At 35.0% G+C, this 22614-nt stretch overlaps 1 protein-coding gene across 1 annotated transcript; it reads right to left on the reverse strand.

Annotated features, from left to right (window-relative positions):
* Positions 1 to 1109: 1109 nt before the first annotated feature.
* On the reverse strand, positions 1110 to 22147 carry LOC139688007 (kanadaptin). Its single transcript, XM_071585407.1, has 9 exons — positions 21291 to 22147; positions 20722 to 21018; positions 19371 to 19548; positions 18509 to 18651; positions 17122 to 17282; positions 16339 to 16530; positions 15065 to 15292; positions 13403 to 13645; positions 1110 to 1808 (listed from the first exon to the last, which is right to left on the reverse strand). The coding sequence occupies exons 1-9, from the start codon at positions 22018 to 22020 to the stop codon at positions 1695 to 1697; spliced, it is 2286 nt and encodes a 761-aa protein (XP_071441508.1). The 5' UTR covers positions 22021 to 22147; the 3' UTR covers positions 1110 to 1694.
* Between the last annotated feature and the right edge of the window lie 467 nt (positions 22148 to 22614).

A 22614-nucleotide genomic window follows, 5' to 3' on the forward strand; every position in this document is an offset into this window, starting at 1 on the left:
ATCCCCAACTTATACAAAACATTCAGCCCTTTTCCTCATTGTTTACCAAATATTTTAAGACAGTGGGTAATTTCCAACATTTTCCAACTGAAAAGCCACTCTGATTTCATGATGACTGGTCACCCTGGCAGAGTGGGAGAGGGAATAGTTGATAAGAGGCATACAGAGAGTAAATGAGTACAGAAAACATTGAAGTGAAGGAGAAGTAAAGATTTTAAGTGACAAATGTAATCATATTTTATGGGAAATGCAAAAAACGTTTCAGAGGAGGATGATCAATGTTAGTAATGAGAAGGGTGAAAATAAAATTGGGGTGAGAGCAGAGGATGGAGATATTATTTGGAATTCAGAAGAAGGCAGAAAGCAGAACTGGAACCACCTTAAGGGCTTGTATGGTGGGGAGGAGAATGTTTCTTTTGGTGAGAGCTGAGTAAGCAAGGAGAGGGAATGTTCAATGATCAATGCAAATTAAATTACTGGCTTATTGAGGGAGCTACCAAACTGCAGCAAAGTCTTGCAGGTGAAGTTACAGGCAATATCTTCCACCCTGGTATTCTAATTCTGGTAGCCATTTTGATGAGATTGCAACAACAGCGCTCTAATCAGGAGAGTGATCATAGAATGTAACATATATATGTATTACCTTTTAACTGTGAGCCACATACTGGCTTGATGTAAATTATTAAATGCTAATAATATGCCATGAACCTTGGTTCTAATAAAAGATATCAACTGAGGAATCATCAATAAATGTCTATGAGAAAAAAGTTGCAACCATTAAGATTTCTAGAGATGCAAAGTGACATGACATGGTAACATCAACCTTTTTTATACATATATAAATATGTGGATGAAGATTGCTACTGTGCATATTAAAGAGAATCTTAATATTTCTCAAATTTCCATGCCAAAAATCTTGGAGAGCTTCCAAAGTATAGTAAAATTCATGTAAATCATAGCAGTCACCTAAAGGGGTAGAGATAGATTATAAGAATACCGTCAACTATCATAATTACATGAAGAATCTCAAAATTACTTATACCACATAGGGATAGTAGAGAAATGTGTTACTTTATCAATTCAGTTAACTGAAGTATTTACTCCAACACTTGAGTTTAATTAAAATTTATTCTTGTAAATTTCCAAATAATAATGACAAAGTTGTAAATTTACAATACTTTCCGAGATTGAGCCATGTAAGGTTTCATAAAAATATGCTGATGAACAATGGATAAGAGCTGTAGTCATACTAATTTGTAGCTTATTGAGCACACACCAAAACAATAGTTATAGTACTACAAATAGGACTATCTATAAGAAGTAAGTTAAAATGCTAATATGTATGCTTAACTGTTAAAACATGTATTTCAAATAATAATTGGACAAAGAAATAATTTACCAGGAACAAAATTTACAGGACGGCCTCATTAATCACACAGTCCATTTTTAACAGTGGAGGAAACCATGTAACTGTATAAAAAATTATATTTATAAATTAGAGAATAAACCTAATTGTAAGGCACACATGACCTAGATTTTTAGAGAAACTTGATTTGTCAGTATCTTAGTACCAACTCTGTAGCACTATGTTGGACACAAAGATAATATGCATGTACGAATATACATATAATATGAGAGTTTGCAACGAGGAATTCCTGAGGTAGAAAACTGGCAAAAAACACTTCCTAAATCAACTAGTACCCATACTTTTCATTAAGCTTTGTCCTCCCATCACCAGTCTGATTATCAGGAGGCACCCACATGGAATAGTCTTCATCCATTACTACCTCCTTACCTGATGATTTTGCCTGGGAAAAAATAATAATCTCATTATTTAAAATTCTGCAACAGAACATACACATTTTGTAAGCAATTACCACCACACATTGTTCAAAAGTTTGGTTGGTGGTGGTAGAGATATCCTGGTACTGACTGCACTAATAGGACTGTGTGATGTGACAAACTGAAGAGTAGAGGGGGGCAGCTCCTATCTCATGATACCTAATGTTTTCCAGAGAGTTCTAAAAAACAAAACATCAAACCCTTTGGGTTCAACTTTGGATGCTACCAAGTATCACCTGAGACATTTCATTTCCAGCAAACACTCTACCCAAACATTTCCAAATGTGTATTTTAAAATAAGACTACAGAAATCAGTTATATACACACACATGTGTGTGTGTGTATATATATATATATATATATATATATATATATATATATATATATATATATATATATATATATATATATATATATATTTTTACTCTTGTGATCCGTTCGATTCCGCCTTCCCCACCTCTATTGTGTTCGTCCTTTATACGTGTTCCTATCCCTTTTCCTTATATATGTTTCTGTATATATGAGTATATATATATATATATATATATATATATATATATTTTTTTTTTTTTTAAGGTAATCTACCGGTTAAGGTAGGTTTTTGGATGGACACAACTACCAAACAAATATTTAATTACTCCTAACAAAACACGAAATCCATCATCCTACTCTATATCAGGTCCCTCTTCATCTCTGAGTACTTTCTTCCTCCCTTCATCCCGTCCAACATCCCTATCCTGTTTGTGTCTGTCCAACATTCCCTTTCGTCTTTTGCCCAACATTCTACCCTCTATCACAGTCTTCAACATCCCACTGCCGGTCAACACCCCCTTCATCCACTTTTCCTGCCTCCATAGGATTGCTCCCAACAAACCCCTCTCTTCGCCCACCATACCAAGTACTTCCTCATTTGTTTTCTTCTCTGTCCATTTCACCTTCTCCATTCTTCTCCACACCCACATTTCAAAAGCCTCCAGTCTACGTCTATCCTCCTGCTTCAATGACCACGTTTCCGCACCGTACATAGCTACGCTCCATATCAAAGTTTTTATGAGTCTTTTCTTAACATCCTTACTCAAAGTCCCCGTCATCAACTCCCTCCTCCTTGTGAAAGCCTCTTTGCCTAGCGCAATTCTTCTCCTTACGTCCCTACTACTTTGACCGTGTTGGTCCAAAACACTACCGAGATACATAAACTGTTCTACCTGCTCTAGTTTTTGCCCTCCTATTTTAATGTTAAGCTTGGCCTTTTTCTTTCTAGAAAATCGCATAACCTTTGTTTTATTAGTATTGATTCTCATCCCATACCTGTCGCACTGAATTTCCAATTCACTCAGCAATGCTTGCAGCCCCTTGGCTGACTGACAAACTAAAGCTTGGTCATCAGCGAACCTAACTGATTTTACAAATTCCATGCTGACTTTCATTCCTACCTCGAGTTCTTCCCATGCCTCTTTGATCATTTCCTCTGCATACAGGTTGAACAGCAACGGTGATAATGGGCAACCCTGCCTTACACCCCTTCCTAACACTGCCCATCCCGACTCCCCGCTTCCCACCTGCACCTGAGCAGTCTGAGACATGTACAGGTTGCGGATTAGCCTCCTTTCCCTCCAATCTATTCCTATTTTCTGCAATATACTCATTAGTTTTTCCCAAGTCACTCTATCAAACGCTTTTTCGAAATCTACGAAACAGGCAAATACCTCCTGGTTGTGTTCTATATTCCTCTCGATTAATAATCTCATTACTGCAATGGCATCACGAGTACATCTCCCCTTCCTAAACCCAAACTGATCATCCCCTAAGCAATCATTTGCCCTACTCTCTATCCTTTTGTTTATGATCCTGAGAACGACTTTAGCTGCGTGGGATATCAAACTAATTGTCCTATAGTCCTCACATGACGTGGCCTTTACCTTTTTCGGAATAGGAACAAAAACTGATCTCACAAAGTCTTCCGGCCAGGTTCCCTCCTCATAAATACTACGGATCAGCCCATATAGCCTCTTCCTCCCACCTTTTCCTAAGCATTTTAAAAGTTCCACGGGAATGTTATCTACCCCCACGGCCTTATTTAGTTTCATCTCCCTTAATGCCCTTTCTATCTCATTGTCTAGTATGCCTGGACCTAAGCTGTCTTCCTCTACGTCATTTTCTTTTTCAATGTCTAACTTTGTTGGTCTGAGTTCTTTACTATACAGTTCTTCTATATACTCCTTCCATCTCTCTTGGATCTTTCCTGCGTCAACTATTACCTTACCCGCCTTATCTCTAACTGTTAGCATAGCTCTTCCTTTCTTACTTCCCGATAACGATTTAACTTTGCTGTACAGCGCACCGATTTCACCCTTCCTCTGCAGACTTTCCATATCCTCGCACTGCGCCTTCCACCATGCTTCTTTTGCTTTATTTGTTGCCCGCCTCAATTTATTGTTCAATTCTTTGTACTTCATTTTGCCTAATTCTGTATTTATATTCTTCCATTTTCGCCGCTCATCCATTTTTGTAATCATCTCATCCGTGATCCATGGTTTCCTAGTCCTTTTAGCGTTAACGGTTCCAATAGTGTCTTTTGCGGCTTTAGACAACCCTTTCTTGATCATTTCCCATTTTTCTTCAATAGTACTAAGCCCTTTACCATCCTCCATGATTTTCTCTACCGCCTGTTTGTATTCCTTCCTTTTCAACCCATGTAATGCTTCTACATTCCATTTTCTAACTCGCCGCCCCTGCCTTATCTTTTTGAAACGTACGCTACATTTCATAACAACTAAATTGTGGTCTGAGTCCGCATCCGCTCCCGGGAAGCTGTGGGAATTTATCACACTGTTCCTAAACCTGTGTCTAACCAGGATATAATCTAGCTGATACCTTTCTGAGTCACCTGGCATTTTCCATGTATACCTGTGTCTTTTGTGGTGTCTAAACCAAGTGTTGGTGATGACTAACCCCTGTCTCCTGCAGAACTCAACTGCTTTCTCCCCGCAGTCATTCCTCGTGCCTAAACCGTAGTCCCCCACTTCATCACCATCTCTTCCTTCGCCTACCGTCGCATTCCAATCCCCCATCACTATCAAATGTTTCCCTGCAGGAACACACGTGATTATGTCCTCTAACTGGTCATATATCCTATCGACCTCTTTTTCCTTATGGTTGCTCGGTGGCATGTATACCTGAATAATAACTAAGTTTGTCGGTTCTGCTTTTATCTCCACTAGTAGTATTCTATCCGTTACCTGCTCTATGTTGACTACGCTTCTTCCTACCTCTTCATTTAATACTATGGCAACCCTTCGTTGGCTCTCGTCCCCACCGCTGTATATTATTCTATACTTATCACTCCAGTAATCCCCGCTATCTTTCCATCTCACCTCGCATAGACCTAAAATATCTATATTTCCCCTTTCCATCTCTCGCTTAACATTCTCCAATTTCCCTGTTCTCATCATTGTCCTAACATTCCACGTTTCTATTCTAACTAATTTGGTCTTCTTCTCCTGCGTCTTCTGTCCTGCTGCTGCTGGTTTTCCCTTGCAAGGGTTTCGTGGGATGACGACCGCGGAAGCCTTGCCTCCCCCGCTGCCGGGCACGACACACGGCCGATTGGGCCAAGCCCCGTGGTTGCCAGGACTCAAAATATCTATATTGTCCATCACATTGTTCTTGGGAATGATAATTGAGGTGGTTTCCCGTTGCCTTCCTCAATAGTGTTTTTAACGTGACACCATCACTTAATGGCCGCCCCACTGGGGTCAGACGCCATTGCAGCCGCCTCACTGAGGAACAGACGCTGCGTGGACTACCTTTCGTCTGGCTCCTAACCTTCGACCTATCTGGCATGGGTGACCCTACCAGGAGCAATTTTTATTACTCCCGCCAGCACAGCTCTAGGGGTCATCGGAACGCACAAGCCCTTCCACCACGTCAAGGTTGTAGTCCGGGGAGGGGATATATATATATATATATATATATATATACATATATACATATACATATATACATATATACATATATACATATATATATATATATATATATATATATATATACATATATACATATATATATATATATACATATACATATATACATAATAATGGGCTGACACAACATAACACAAATAGAAAAGAATAGACACATATAAAAGAACACTTACACGGTAAATTGTTCGAGCTTTCGGCCCTCTCAGGGGCCTTCTTCAAGAGAGACTCTGTGTCAGCCCATTATTGTGCCGCTCGTATGAGTTTTTCTGGACAATCGTTATATATATACATATATATATATACATATATATATACATATATATATACATATATATATATACATATATATATACATATATATACATATATATATACATATATATATACATATATATATATATATACATATACAAATATACATACATATACATACATATATATATATATATATATATATATATATATATATATATATATATATATATATATATATATATATATATATATATATATATATAACGATTGTACGGAAAAATTCACACGAGCGGCACAATAATGGGCTGACACAATATAACACAAATAGAAAAGAATAGACACATATAAAAGAACACTCACACGGTAAATTGTTCGAGCTTTCGGCCCTCTCAGAGGCCTTCTTCAAGAGAGACTAAAAATATGCTATTGCAGAGGAGAGGGGAAAGAGCTATGGGCGTGGAGGGGAGGTGTGGAGGGAATGCTGGGATGGATATTAAATATGGCGGTTTAGGGTGGGAATTTTAAAGGAACGGAAGGATAGTATGTAGGCGGATTCACGAGTTCTCACCTCTATGTTGGTGGCTGAATCAGGTAGGGATTCTAGGATGCTTAGAGCAAAACACTGGTTGAATGAAATGACATATATATACACATATATATATATATATATATATATATATATATATATATATATATATATATATACATACATATATATATATATACATACATATATATATATATATACATATACATATATATATACATATACATATATATATACATACTAGCTGAATACCCGGCTTTGCACGGGTTAGGGAGAAACAATAATATAAATATACTACATAAATAAAAACAACAAATTATAAAGTACAATAATACACTACTTCATACAAATTTAACAATCTTTTTTATTTAACACCTGTTTATAAACTACATTTTTTGTTTCATATCCGGGAGAAAGAATATATAAATTTTTAGGCGAACGTACTCTGGAGCAAGCAACATAAAGTTGCCCGTGGCTAAAACATGGCGATCTTAGATCAACACCACAAAACTTTAAAGACTGTCCCTGTGATTTATTAATGGTAACTGAAAAAGCTACCCGGACTGGAAACTGTAATCGTTTAAAGTTGAAGGGAAGATCAGTTGGGATTAGAGGTATTCGTGGAATAAAAATTATTTCACCTTTTCCTTTTCCAGTTAAATGACTGCCTGGATTATATTTTTCATTAATTTTGTCACACACAATCGTGTCCCATTGCAGAGTTTTGGTGGATCTAAATTTCGCTATAAAATGATTGGAGATCCTACTTTAAGTATAAGGCGATGTTGTGGCAATCCAGCTGGATCAAGTGAATTTAGGAATTCCGTTGGATAATTGACGGCTTCGCCAGCATCCACTACGGTATCAACCGATTTATATTCTATCACGTCTCCTGGCAGCATGGCTAGTATCTCCTTGTTAATTTCATTAACATCATCGTTCTTAGGAGCAAGAATGACTCTTTCTCGCAACCATTCTAAATTTTTATAATTTTGATTAACGTTAGGATAGACTGCTTGTATCATATCGCAGACAGTTTTCACCGATACACATAAATCTGATGACAATTTTATCATACCAGATGCTTCAATATCTATTATATCTTCTCCAATCTCCAAAAGTTTATTTGCAAAATTTTGAGCATTCCCATCTCTTAAGAGGATTCGCATGTTTTGTTTAAGGCTAATTTCTTGGACATGATTCCATAGAACAGAATGTTTTAAACAGGCATAAATTTCATCGGCTGGAGTCGATTTTGGAATGACAGGCGGAGTTTGACGGAAGTCTCCACACAGGAGTAACAGAGCTCCTCCCATTAAACTGCAGTTTCCTCTAAGATCTTGAAGTGTTGCGTTGAGGGCCTCAAGAGATTTTTTATGAGCCATCGTACACTCATCCCATACTATCAATTTACATTCTATAAGAACTTGTGCCTGGCCGCTTGTTTTATTTATATGACATGTGGGATTTTCTTGTCGGGAAATATTAAGTGGCAACTTGAGGGCAGAGTGGGCTGTTCTTCCTACTTCCATTAATGTCGCTGCAATACCTGAAGATGCAACGGCTAGAGCAATTTCTCCATGAACCCTGATTTCAGCGAGAACTAAATTAATTAAAAATGTTTTTCCCGTGCCACCAGCAGCATCAAGAAAAATGATACCTCCTTCTTGTTTATCTACTTGATCTATTATTGTTTCGTACGCGAATTTCTGATCTTCATTAAGAAGTGGCTTTTTATCCGCGATGTATGCTTCTAAGTCTAAGACATTGTAGCTAGTTTCACGTATATAATCTGGATAAAATACATCCTGTTGATCTTGTACAGGTGCAAAAAGACCGAGTTCCACTAAAGTCTTGTTAACCATGGTGATACACTTTTCCTCCAAAATAATCAAAGTTTTATTAAAAATGTCGGAGTTAAACGTAATATTCAATGTAGGATTTTCACTTCGAACTTTAGCCAGTATATCCTCACTCATTGATTCTTTATATTTTTCCCATATTGTTTTTGGGTTAGATGGATTACAGGAGGTTATTATGATGGCAAGCAAAATTCGGATTTGTCCTGGAAGAGAAATCAAACTGGCCTCTCGCAATGAGTCATCCCAGTGTTGATCTCCTTCTAGCAACCCTAAATTCTGGCAAGCTTCTCTGAATGTCTCACATATTTCTCCGCTTACCGTTCTTAATTCTGCAAATGAGCGAGGTCCTCTAATGGTATGTAGAAGCATTCTTAAAAAATAACATTCGGCGTTGTTAGGATGGACTGGGTAGACTCGGCCCAATGCGACACATGAATAAATATTATTCTCAGGATCAAAGTTGCCCATTTTTCTTCTACAAAAGACTTTCCTTGATGTATTTCACGTATAATATCTCGGCAATTCTGAATACAATAGTGTTCTTGCAAAAGTATCCTGCTGGCATAGTTGGAAAAATGCTGTTTCTATGACAGCAAAAAAGTAATACCGATTTTCTCATTGACCTTTCCGATTTCATTCTCACCCGCAACTCCTTTTCTTTTAACAATAACCATTACCTCCACATAAAGGGCTGTGCCATGGGTAGCAGATTCAGCCCTTCATATGCAAACCTCCACCTTGGTGTCCTAGAAGAGAATTTCCTTTCAAACTATCCTCTGCAACCCCTCCTGTGGCTCCGATACATTGACGACATCTTTCTACTATGGCCACACAGCATAGATTCCCTCAATTCCTTCATCTCCCAACTCAACGATTCCTCATCCCTGTCTTTCACCTCGACCATTTCATCCTCTCAGATTACCTTCCTCGATGTTAATATTACCCTCAGCAATAACAAATTCCTTACCTCTGTTCACACCAAACCCACTAATAAGCAGCAATACCTTCATTACAGCAGTTGTCACCCCTCCCATACCAAGCGCTCCCTCCCTTACTCCCTCTCTATCCGCGGTCACCGCATTTGCAACCATCCCGAATCCCTTAAGAAATACCTCAACAACCTTCACCACTCCCTCCTCCAACGAGGATACCCTGATTCCCTCCTCCATAAAAAAATACTTAAACATTCCTACACCCCCAAGCCTGCCTCAACCACAGACTCCCAACCTCTCTCAATCTGTACTACCTACTTCCCAGGCATTCAGTCTCTCAAATTCATCCTCAAAGACCTATTCCCCATCCTCAAAAATCACAACACTTCCTCCAACCTTCTTCCCAAATGCCCCTCTGTCACTTTCAAACGTCCCGCCAACCTAGCAAATATCCTCAAATCCACCAGGCCGCTCTCAAAATCCCCTCACACCCCCAGAGCCATACCCACTCCATGTCATCGAGCAAGATGCAAAACCTGCCCTATTTTCACCACTCCACCCCACTCCATCCCACCATTTAACTCTCTCCCGCCCTTCCCCTATTCCTCTTGCACTTCCAAGAATGTAGTTTATCTTCTTACCTGTAAACTCTGCCCGTCATTTTACATAGGCCAATGTTCCACACCACTTAACATTAGGATTAATAACCACCGCGCCTCGTGCAATCCCTCCTCCCCGTCCGCGGGTCTCCCCATCCCTAAACATGCTTCCCATCATAATACCCCTTTCAACCTGTGCTACAATGTTTCCGTCCTGGCCTCCCTTCCCACATCCGATAACCCTATACAATTAAAAACACTTGAAATGGCATTCATTTACATCTGTATGGCCTATCAGCATCCGGGCCTCAATGTCGTTCACTGATGGGAGTGGCCTAAAATTGTTACTTTGTGGAAGCCCACCCTCACCCCTCCTTCGCCTCCCGTTCTCCCCTTCTCCTGGCCCCCTTCCCTTTCTCTCGCACCCCTCACCTCAACAACTCCAGCAGTCATTACTTCTATATCTTCAGAGGAAGACGGATTGTTTCCGTCGAAATATCAAGAAATAACGTGTGAGTGTTCTTTTTTTGTGTTTCTATATTGTGTGTTACTCTATATATATATATATATATATATATATATATATATATATATATATATATATATATATATATATATATATATATATATATATATATATATATATATATATATATATATATATATATATATATATATATATATATATATATATATATATATATATATATATATATATATATATATATATATATATATATATATATATATATATATATATATATTATATATATATATATATATATATATATATATATATATATATATATATATATATATATATATATATATATATATATATATATATATATATATATATATATATATATATATATATATATATATATATATATATATATATATATATATATATATATATATATATATATATATATATATATATATATATATATATATATATATATATATAATATATATATATATATATATATATATATATATATATATATATATATATATATATATATATATATATATATATATATATATATATATATATATATATATATATATATATATATATATATATATATATATATATATATATATATATATATATATATATATATATATATATATATATATATATATATATATATATATATATATATATATATATATATATAATATATATATATATATATATATATATATATATATATATATATATATATATATATATATATATATATATATATATATATATATATATATATATATATATATATATATATATATATATATATATATATATATATATATATATATATATATATATATATATATATATATATATATATATATATATATATATATATATATATATATATATACATTCTATATATATATATATATATAGAAGGCTTGTCTGCCTTCTCTGAGCCAAGTTGCGTGACGCTAGCATTGCCTGTGTTGTTTCTGTGATTGTTTACAATGTTTAAAAAAATTGAGAACGCCGCCAGTTGTGAAGTGAGGGCAGTGATTAAATTCCTCAATGCAAGAAACGTTCGCCCATGTGATATTCATCGCCAATTAAAGGAGGTGTATGGAGACAATGTAATGGACGAGTCGTCTGTTCGGCGGTGGTGTCGCAACTTCAACATGGGGAGGGGGAACACACACGACGATGAGCGTTCGGAGAGACCGTCTGTCATTACAGACCAACTGGTGAGCTCAGTTGACGAATTCGTGAGGAACGATCGGCGCGTCACAATTGATGACATCTGTGAGCATTTTCCCAATGTTTCTCGAACAATTGTTCATGAAATTGTTAAACACCATCTGCATTATGCAAAAATTTGTGCAAGATGGGTCCCTCGCGTATCTCAATGAGCTGGCGGCGAAGGACTATGCAGCAGGAATACAGAAACTTGTCACACGTTATGACAAATGCCTTAATTTGCTTGGAGATTATGTTGAGAAGTAGTTTAAAGTATCCTCTTTCAAATAAAATTTTTTATGTTTGTTAATATTTACTTTTGTGTCTTTATTTCACGAACGGGTACTACTTTCCGGATGACCCTCGTATATATATATATATATATATATATATATATATATATATATATATATATATATATATATATATATATATATATATATATATATATATATATATATATATATATATATATATATATATATATATATATATATATATATATATATATATATATATATATATATATATATATATATATATATATATGTGTGGCACCCATTTATCGAACTTTTGAACCTTTCCCATGTCATGTAGGTGCATGGAAATGGTTGGTTGAGAAACAGCCAATTGCTCAGCAAGTATTTTTTGCGTTTGCCAATCATCTTTGCCCAATAGAGCCTGTAATTGATGGTCCTCAACATTCTTAAGCCGATTTTACTGCTCCATATCACTCACTTCAAAATGGCCATCTTTAAACCGACAAAACAAATCTCTGAACATTGTTTCCAATAAAGCACTGTTGCCATAGGCCTCAACAAGCATTCGATGCCATTTGGCAGCCTATTTCTTCAAATTAAAGCAGAAAAGCAGAGCTTCACGCATATACTCTTTTTTCACAATTATATTAGTACATATAGGTGAATGCCATAAGGGTGTAGATTCCAAACAGAAAAAAGTCTTCAGCAGCAATAAATATACCAATAGAGAGGGACATATAATATAATCAGGGCGTATTTGTCTATATCATTAATTCTGAGAAGGCATTTGATAGAGTGAATTAGGTAGAATTAATGAATGTGTGGTAGAAAATAGTAGTCAATTAGAGAGACAGGAGACTTGTCAGCAACCTCAGACATATCATTGCTAAATATTGCCATTTACACCTCATACTTAGTTGTTTGATTATAAACAGATGAGTAATAATAGCTCCAATTAGGAAGAGTGGCTGCTACAAAAGACCAGCCTGGAACTTACCATTTTCTAATGGACAAATTTATTGCAAAGGTTTGGGTGAAGTTTTATCATGATCAGTAGGTGCTTTGCTGGGCAATAGGCAGGATAAAAATTGGGAGATTTCACATAATCAGCCAAAAAAGTTAAGATATTTTACCTCATAATTATTAAGTTTGTCAGTAAGCATTATTTAAGTTACCACCAATTCATTTTTCAATACATTTCACAGTTAATACAACCACAAGGGGTTACTTCTGTTGTCAGGGAGATCAAGTGAACATATCTAGCAAATTTCAGTGAAATTCATTAGCAACAGTCCTGACCAATGCCTAGAGTACTACTTGCCTCTATACTCCATTACTTACAGATAAGGTTGCAGTCATATTCTAAAGAAAAAAATTACCATACATTGAAATCACTTACGCTTTTGTTGCTTTCACTTTTTCCATGTGTCTCAGCTTTTTCTTCAGAAATTTTCTCTTTCTTACATTCATCTGGGGGTGTCAGGGCAACCATCTGCCTTTTAATGCCAGTTTTCTTTGCCTCCACTGATTCCACTTTGGTACACTCACCATCATTTTCGCCTTCAACGTGCTCCACGAGTGGTTTTCTTGTAACAATTTCCACAGGTTTTTCAGAACTTTGCTTAACCATTTCATTTTCTACCTGGAAGGATTTAAAAGAATCATGAGAATATCTCATTGGTTCTTGCTCAAATCATACAGGAAAGTTTCATGATCAGGTTTCTACTAAGGTTACTCAAGTGAAGAGATATGGAACTTAAAAGTGAAAGTGACTAACTAACAAAGCTAATATGTTTTAAGCGTCCACTGCAAATTAAATATTGGAATATAATTTAATTAGGGTGACATTCATATGCACTAGGCTTTTCCCTATTCCTCTAATATGGCTAGTCTTTTCTAAACCGCAAAAGTCTCTTCTTCATTTAATGGCACTTGGAATCCTAAGCGTAAATTTAGCTCTGCTGAGACCAAAATATAGAAAAAATGGGCCTAGCACAATACTTTAACCTTCTGCATTATACAAGATGCTATTTACACACATATATGGTTGAATGCCAAAATAAGGAGAACTCAAATCCCCAAAATATTACTCTTTACATTAAAATCCTCAATGTTATGAATGGCAATTTTATGATCACTAGCGGCTAATTCCAAAACTTTTAGAATATAATATATAGCCATCAGTTTGTTTCATATCATGAGTGTAAGGGCATTGATGGCAAAACTACAGGTATTACCTGCATTGATAATTATTTACCACACGTGACTTCCATAATTTTCATTAAATTTTTGACTCGCATAACTTTCAGAGCATTGTCTGATCATAGTAATGTGCATCGAAATTTGAAGTCAAAGATCTCAGGGATTGCACCAGTTTGATACTATGAGCATGATGAGTCATTGGCTGGAAATTACACATTGCCTTGGAGTGGTTGAAGAATATAACCCATAATGCAAAGACATTATTATTATTCTTTACTTTTTTAGCTTAGCAAACAATTTAAAAAATGTCAAACGGCACAGCAATGTTATTTTATCACATTTGTAATTATAATAAAATATCAAGGGCAAAATTACCTACTCATAGCATTTTCTTAAGTGGAGATAGTAAAATATTTCTTATATTTTAGCAATAAAACTTTCATTATTAATTAATCAAATATATCTATCTCAAAAAATACATATTATGTGTCATAAATTTGGCTAAAGTAATATTTCCAGCTAATGAGGTTCTCCTCATATTGCGATATTTCTACAGTATTTATATTTTTAAAAAGCAGCAAGAAACAACACCACATTCATCAACGTAATCATCATATGTCAACATAACACTGAAGAAGCAATCCTCATCTTCTTGGATACCAAAAATATAGCGATTGCTTGAAAACCACCAATCTTCAAAGACTTCGAGACACATTTCATAGCACACCTCAGCAATTAATACAATAGAAATTTAAAAGATAAGAAGCTCATAAGAAACTTTGCCAATATCACCTTCCTGTGATTGTATCCAGGTTATTTACAAAGTGCTATTGAGAGGTTTTCATTCCAGACTGTATACCTTAATTTTTTCTTCCCTTGTAGATAGAGGAATTTCCTTAGGGGATGATGGGGAAGAATTTTTTGGTTGATCTTCCATGGTCTCCTCAACTACTTTGGTAGCATCATCTTGTTCTGACTTCACAGATACCACATTGGTACTTGGTATGCCAGGCATATTTACTGGACGAGCAATTTCTATCAGTTTACTTATCTGTGCTTCTTCCTGCTGCAATTCAGCCAAGTCCACCTGTGTAGATGTTAAATTTTAAAGATCCCACTTTTAAAAGAAAACAAGTTATACCAGACTACAAAACTGAAAAGGTAAGATATTAGAAAGAATTATTCAGGTATTTTAAAAGAATTAAGTTTTTCAGTGTGTGGCCAAATCAGAACAAAATTCATGGGTGGAGATCTGTTGGTTAGGAATTCCTCTCTCTAAAAAGAATAAAAGTGGTCAACAGAATGATTTATTGGGAGAAAACTACAAGGTGCCAAAAAAGGTGATTAATATATATAAAAGAAATAAAGGAACTGCATTAGAGCTGAAGAAAATTTTAAACCACAGTAAAGGTATTTACTTTGGTTCTTTCAGTAAAATTGTAACTTGAGGAAACTCAAAGTATATACGCAATAATATCAGCAGGATGAATGACAAAAAAGTTTTATTTACACATTTGCCCTTCTAATATTACAAAAATAATCCTGAAGCATAGAGATTAAGTGATTGTGGCAACATTTATTTAGCTTTTATAAACAGTAATTAACTCAAAGGTTGGTTCCATAGGTACAGCCAGCTAATATTAACAATGAGCCCGATTTGGCATGCAAAATTCACACACCAAAGTGGGGGAGCCAGATTTTTGCTAGTGCCACTGGTCATCTCCCGGGAAGATCTAGCACCCAAAAACTCACGCAGCTTGGGTGAAGGTGATTCACTGATTAATTGGCATAAAATTGTCTCAAATATTCTAGTTCCCACCTAGATTACATTTTAATCATTTCCTTTATTTCCAGGAAAGCAGCAAATAGCACATCACCCATGAACTACAACTTTCAAATTGAAAAATATGCTATAATCATACTGAATATAGAAGATGTCATTTGCACAGCATTTCATTCTGCTGAAGTTCATTTCTGCTTCAAATGAATAGCAATTAAAAGAGCAAAAGGAACTGACAAACTGTCTAGGAAAAAATAAATAAACCAGAAACTAATGATTATAGAGAACAGTAATACTCTTGACTCCAGTTCACAATAAGAAGGAAGCTTTGAGTTGACCTGATTACAACTTACCTTAAGACGTCGAAAGTTCACTTTATCTAAAGCTGATTTGTCAGTCAAGGTGGACATGTATGCATCCAAGGTATCCGCTTCATCTTCCTCACTTTTCTTTTCCTTGGAGCTTTTTGATTTTCCTGTTCTTTCATTATCCAATGCCCTCTGGGTATCTTTAATCTTATCCATAATTTCTTGATGCTTTTCCAGCTGTTATTGAAATAGTTTTCAAATTGAGTCATGAGTATGCTTGTATGTTAATTGGCAAACCACTTGCATTTTTGTTATGGTGTATTTGTTATGCTTAATGACTACAAAAAGTCTTAATAACTAACAAGAGAAGTAACATGAATCACACCCTTGTAATTCAAAAATATACCAAAATATATGCAAATGAATGCAAGATGTTCCTTAAACACAAATCTGGCAAATAATAGTTTTATCACACACTTTATGCCACAATTAATAACCAATCCAATATTTCAGTTAGCTTAGTACCGTGAGTACGGAAAACCAAATCATTACCAGATTGTTGCTCATTCATACATTTTAACCTGAAAAAATTTCATCACAATTTTCAAACCGATGCAACAACATCATGATTATACTACCTGAATATGGAATTATAACAGTTTTTCTTTAACGTTTGTTAATTTTGAACATGGATATTTTGCAATCCAATATTTTTGGTTCCTTGAATTTTGAAGTAATAAGGCTAAACTGTAGACAGCACAAAACAATAGCAAAATCTCTTCTGATCAAGTAGTAAATGGTCATGAAAAGATTTGGAGATTTTCTTACCAGTGACTCATATGTCTCCGTCTTTGTTTTTAGTTTTCCTGCAGTAAGCATTCTCTTCTCTCTCTTCCTTTCAACAGTTCCTGTTCTGTCCAAGAATGTGTCCTCATCACTATCATAAAAGTCATCCTCTTCCCAATTGCGTGCTTTCCGTTTTTTGCTTTCTGAAATAACGATAAAAATAATGTTAAAAATACTCACTATAGTAGAATGTAACAGAAGAAATTCTGTTAAAGCACACTGAGGAGTTTGAGTATCAACGTCAAACAAAGTCGATACACAATTTTAATATTCATTCATGTGACATCATGTCTCCAAAATTGCATTGTCTCATATCTAATTTAACCACATCCTCACTTGCCAACCTCATAACTGTACTTAGCCTCAGATGAAAGTCCAAATCAGAGAGGCTGTTTTCTAGATAGAAAACCTATCAATTTTATTCAGTATTCATTACCAATTTATGCTACATTATTTAAAACAATTACATATCTGTAATATGATATAATGTAATGTATCCCTCAATTACCATAAGCATTATGTATACTCATACATAATACTCTCTCTTGTGCTGTCATACTCTTAACGGGATGCACTGTGGGGTCATTTGAAGGGAATGCCTACATATCAATATTTAAAATAATATTTAACTCTTAATACAATCAAATGGAGTATTTTCATTACTTATCTTCAAAAAGGAGATCATTATTAGTAATCTATACCCCACATGATTGGTATAGCACATATTGGTGACCAAATAATTTCAATACAGAATCACTCGCACTCTTGAAATTAATCTTAAACCTTGTTGTTTTTAAATTATGCCACAAGTTTTCATCAGTGAAGTTATCATATTAACATGTTTTATTGCGGATGAATGAAATTCCATTTTTATACACCCTGACATAATACCAGTAAACTTATTTTTTCCAATTTATTTTATTTATTTAAATATACATATGCGCAAAATTTGAATACTAAGCAACTGGGATGATTTCAATTGGATGACAGACTAAAATAAATTATATATTGTTGATGAATATGTATCATCAATCAATAACTATTTAACTCTTCATCCTTAAAACTTCAGAATGTCAACATAGCAGAAATTTTTAAGCGTAATGGTCCAGACATCTAATTAGACAGCATGCAACAATAAAAACAAAGTTAAAATATAAAATTGCAATGCAACATTAATAAGGCCCAAATCCCTTAACAATGTTGCTAGGTTGATACACACAAACATAAATTCACTGACCATATTTTTTCAGTTACACCTAACAAGAAATGACAACCGGTATTATCAATACAGACTAGTGTAGTATGATATTTGCTACCTCAAAATGCATCTACTAATCAGAAATTTGAAAAAAATTAAGACATTACAAACCATGAGTAGCTTGTCGTAGAAGTCCCATTCGATCCAAAATGCGGCATGCTTCTAAGGCACACTGCACCACGGCTTCCTTCTTCTTACCCTTGACAAGAGCTTCCGCAACCAGAGGTTTTCCCCGTGCATCATCAACTGGCAATCTAATATTGATTCAAAGAGAATGGAACCATAAGTCACACTTCAGCAGTTACATTATGGCATTTCTTTACACATAAAAGCTGAAAGACAATACCAAAATTACATAATAAAACCACAAATGAAAATGCAAGCTTTACAGAAGAAGAGGTTGAATGAGGAGGAGTGATAGAGAGATGTCACCTCAGCAAGTGCCAAAGGATATTTGAGTTTAAGCATATTTTGTACATTAGCCGGAATGAAAATATGAAGATAAAGGCAAGTATATGTGTGCTGTCCTTATATTTGAAAATAAAGAAATGTCACTTAATGTTAATATTGTGTCTTAACACCTATGTGTTCACCGTTGATTTAACCCTTGGGAACAGTTGCTGTTATTGTGTTATGTATTGTAATAAGGATAAAAAAAAGGATCTTTATTCTAAAAACTGAAAATACAAATAAATTATTGGTGGTAGAAATTAATTTAAGGAGTAATGTGTTATTATTGTACGATGCTACTGGCAACATACGATAGCGGTAATATCACAACAAAGAGAGTTCATGAAATAAAACAGAGACCACAACATCGAATTTGGCAGAAAATCCTTGGAACAATTAAAAAATGGCAGAAGAGCAAAAAAATATCTGTTGCTTTTACTTCATTTTAGCATGGATCTTAGTTTCATTGAAAATCTAAAATTTATCTTAAAACGGTAAAATCAGGTGTGATCTGAATGCTCACCTAACCTGACAGAGAAATTGTCCAAAACTCTTCTCATCAACTTCATATTCCAACTCTTCACCTTCCCTCTCAAACCAGCCTCTCAAAGTCTTCTTCGGATCATCCAAATAGAGTTCCTCATTTTGAGTGGCAGCAAAAGGATTCTCACTCATATCAGATTCCTCATCTGCATCTTCTCCTACAACACCAAATACCACTTTCCAATTATTCCCATGGAATCATTGAAAACACAACACTGCTTTCAGGCATAGTTAACTTAACACACTGGAATTGAATTTAAATCCAACCAGAATACAAGAAATATATTTTCATTCCAACATTTTCCTCTCAGCCCAAATAATTTCCTTTTTCTCGGTTTAAGGCTAGAGAAAAGTTTTAAGAAAATCTCCTTTGAAATTTGAATACTAAATATCATAAACATGAATAGGCCATTTACACTTAATCCATACAGCCATAGTCTAAGTGGGGCTAAAGGTTTTTTAATAAGCACGGTAAACATATCAGCATCAATGCCTATCAATGATGGCCGTTGCCAATGCCCCAATTTAATTGAACATTTTCTTTTGGCCATACAGTAATGTCTAGTTCAGATTCATGAATTTTAAAGTGACCAAAGTAGTCTTTATTAAGCCAGTGACCTGGTGGTAATAATACGGATTTTTCAAGAAAAGTATTAAACTATCAATGCACAATAGTAAATTGGATTTCTGATTTCAACAACCTGTCACCCTAAAATATTCATGCAGCGAAATAATGATGATTTTACATTAGTGCCATCATTTGAGTAGAGTGATGAAAGGGCAGGAGTGTGTTAATATTTCTTCCCATTAAAAAAATAATAAATTATAAACGATTAACCATAATTTTACTAATCTTATGGTATGCATATTGCTAGTAATGATTATGTCTACACTATATGTTTCATGTCAATAATCAGACTGCATTAGTCTTCATTCAGGAATTTAATAAATATGCCTGAAAATACAAATGCATAAATTAGCTTCTACTTCATTTGCAAACAGTAACTGGACAATAATCAACATATACTGTGTAGACTTTTAATCAATACAGTTAATTACAATCATTGGAGAAATCAGTAAATGTACTTTGAGTGCTTGGACCAATATCCCACATGACTCGAGACAACGTAAAACAAGCACATGAAATTTATAAGAGAAAGGCAGCACCCTTCAATAAAACATTTTTGCAGGCATGAATACATTTTCCGAATGGTATTTATTTCAAGATATACCATAGTTTCTTAAGAGATAAGGATGACGAAATATTAAGTAAAAGTAGTAGTACATGAAAGTATATGTAAGTCTTTAGGAATTAAAGCGTTCAACTTTACCAAGGCCCCAGTCCACACCCTGGTCTTCCTCTTCCACTGGCTTCATATCTGAAGTCATCTGATCTTCCAACCGCTTCAACTTTTTCCGCATTGCTTCTTCTTTTAATTCAGTTATACTCTTGTCCGACTCTGCCTCAACATCTGACTTAGGGCCTATTACTATGTAAGACCTAGTACTCCCTCCAAACTTCAACATATGTCCAACATTCAAACGAATGTATCTTTGTTTAGGTAACATATGCTTGTTGACAAACGTCCCGTGAGTACTTCCTAGGTCGTATACATAAAGCCCAGCATCTGCGAAACCAATATGACATTAATTAATGTTATCAGAGCACTTTCTAAGTGCGCATAACAATTTATGGTGGATAAAACTACAATAGATTAATAGCAAATAGGCTGAAAAGCGTATACATTTTATTTGCGGCTCCAAGAAATTGAGTAAATGTTCTTATTATAGCATGGGATTCAAATATACGTTTCCTACAATTACCTCTTGAAGAATAACCATAAACTGAATTATGGCAACACTATTCTAAGGATACTCATGTAACACTTCATTAGGTTACCTTTAAAGGTACTTCGATCGTCCTCGGATGATGTATCTGATTTCGCTTTGTGCTGTAAAACCGCATGGTGTCGTGAAATGGTCGGATGCCCTAATTGAACATCGCAATTTGATTGCCGGCCGAATACAAAGAATGGTTTGGAAGATAAATCAATCGTTTCAATGATAGAGCCCGACTTTAACACCTCCAAAGAGTAAGGTTCTTCTAACAAGGAACTCCATGACGGTTCCCTGTATGGTATTGGCACCGAATTATCCCTTTTTGATGTAGGCAATGTAGAACTCTTCCGTTTTTTCTCTTCATTTGTACCAATTTGTTCAGAATCATTACGAGCATCATGCGGCAATTCACTTGGTGGTACTTTACCAGGTTTGCCTTTACTTGCAAGCGTTAAAGGTTTCTTAAAGGGTTCCATTAATGCATCATGTTTATCATTCGCATCATGATTTTCTGATTCAGGTTCCATTGAATTTTTTCGGGAAGCATCAGAATCTACACTTTGTCCCACATTTTGATCACCAATGGCAGAAGTACTACCATCACCATCGGAAATGTCACTCATTCTTTCATTTCTAGTTTTGATTAAGTCATTAGGCGGTTCTGACGACACTGGTAAGACACCTGCCTTCTTTCCTTCCAATTGTTTATTGGATGATAATGACACTGTTTCGACATTTGGATCCTGCTGGGTTGATACACTTTCCGCCTCATTAGAGGTTCCCTCCTCCATTAGATAAGCGACAGGATCAATTTTTATACAATAAAGCTGTTTCTCCAGAGGTTCTTCACACAATAACAATAAGTACCAAGCGGTTAGGTGTTGTAAACAAAGTTGGAGCAGTGTTAAGTTTGCGGTATCGTCCCAGACCCCTCTTATAAAGAGATGACAAACGCAAGCGTTCACAAATTTGGAAATTGCTCCCTCCATTTTATGAATGGCTTATACCTAATTTGCTGTTATATGAAATAGCTTTTCGTCGGAAACACTTTCATTATATAATTGGGAAAATATCATATGAAGGTTTTTAACTGCCCATTTTTGGGATATTTTACCAACGTGGGATAACTCAAAGAGAGAAAAATGAATATTTTAATCCGAAGATAAAAAGGCAGGTAAGTACATATGATCGTGTATATGGAAATTCTTGGACTAAGGAGAATACTTCTTTTGATAGCCAGTTTTGCATATTGGTTATTGATTGTAAATATTAATATGATTTGCCCGGACAGGTGCCGTAAAACTGAGTGGGCAGGGGCAGCTTTTATCTTTACTGTCTATTATCTTTAAAGTATCTAACTATGAAATTTAAATAAATGAAGGGAA

Source organism: Hetaerina americana, unplaced genomic scaffold (assembly GCF_022747635.1).
Source record: "Hetaerina americana unplaced genomic scaffold, ioHetAmer1.1.p SCAF_2, whole genome shotgun sequence".
NCBI classification, from domain to species: Eukaryota; Metazoa; Arthropoda; class Insecta; order Odonata; family Calopterygidae; genus Hetaerina; species Hetaerina americana.

Coding starts and splice junctions, on each gene's coding strand:
- LOC139688007 (XM_071585407.1), bottom strand. CDS start 22,020: ATGGAGGAGGGAACCTCTAATGAGGCGGAAAGTGTATCAACCCAGCAG. Junction 17,283..18,508: donor TCTACGACAAGCTACTCATG/GTTTGTAATGTC, acceptor TCGTTATTTCAG/AAAGCAAAAAACGGAAAGCA. Junction 13,646..15,064: donor CAAGGGAAGAAAAAATTAAG/GTATACAGTCTG, acceptor AAATCCTTCCAG/GTAGAAAATGAAATGGTTAA.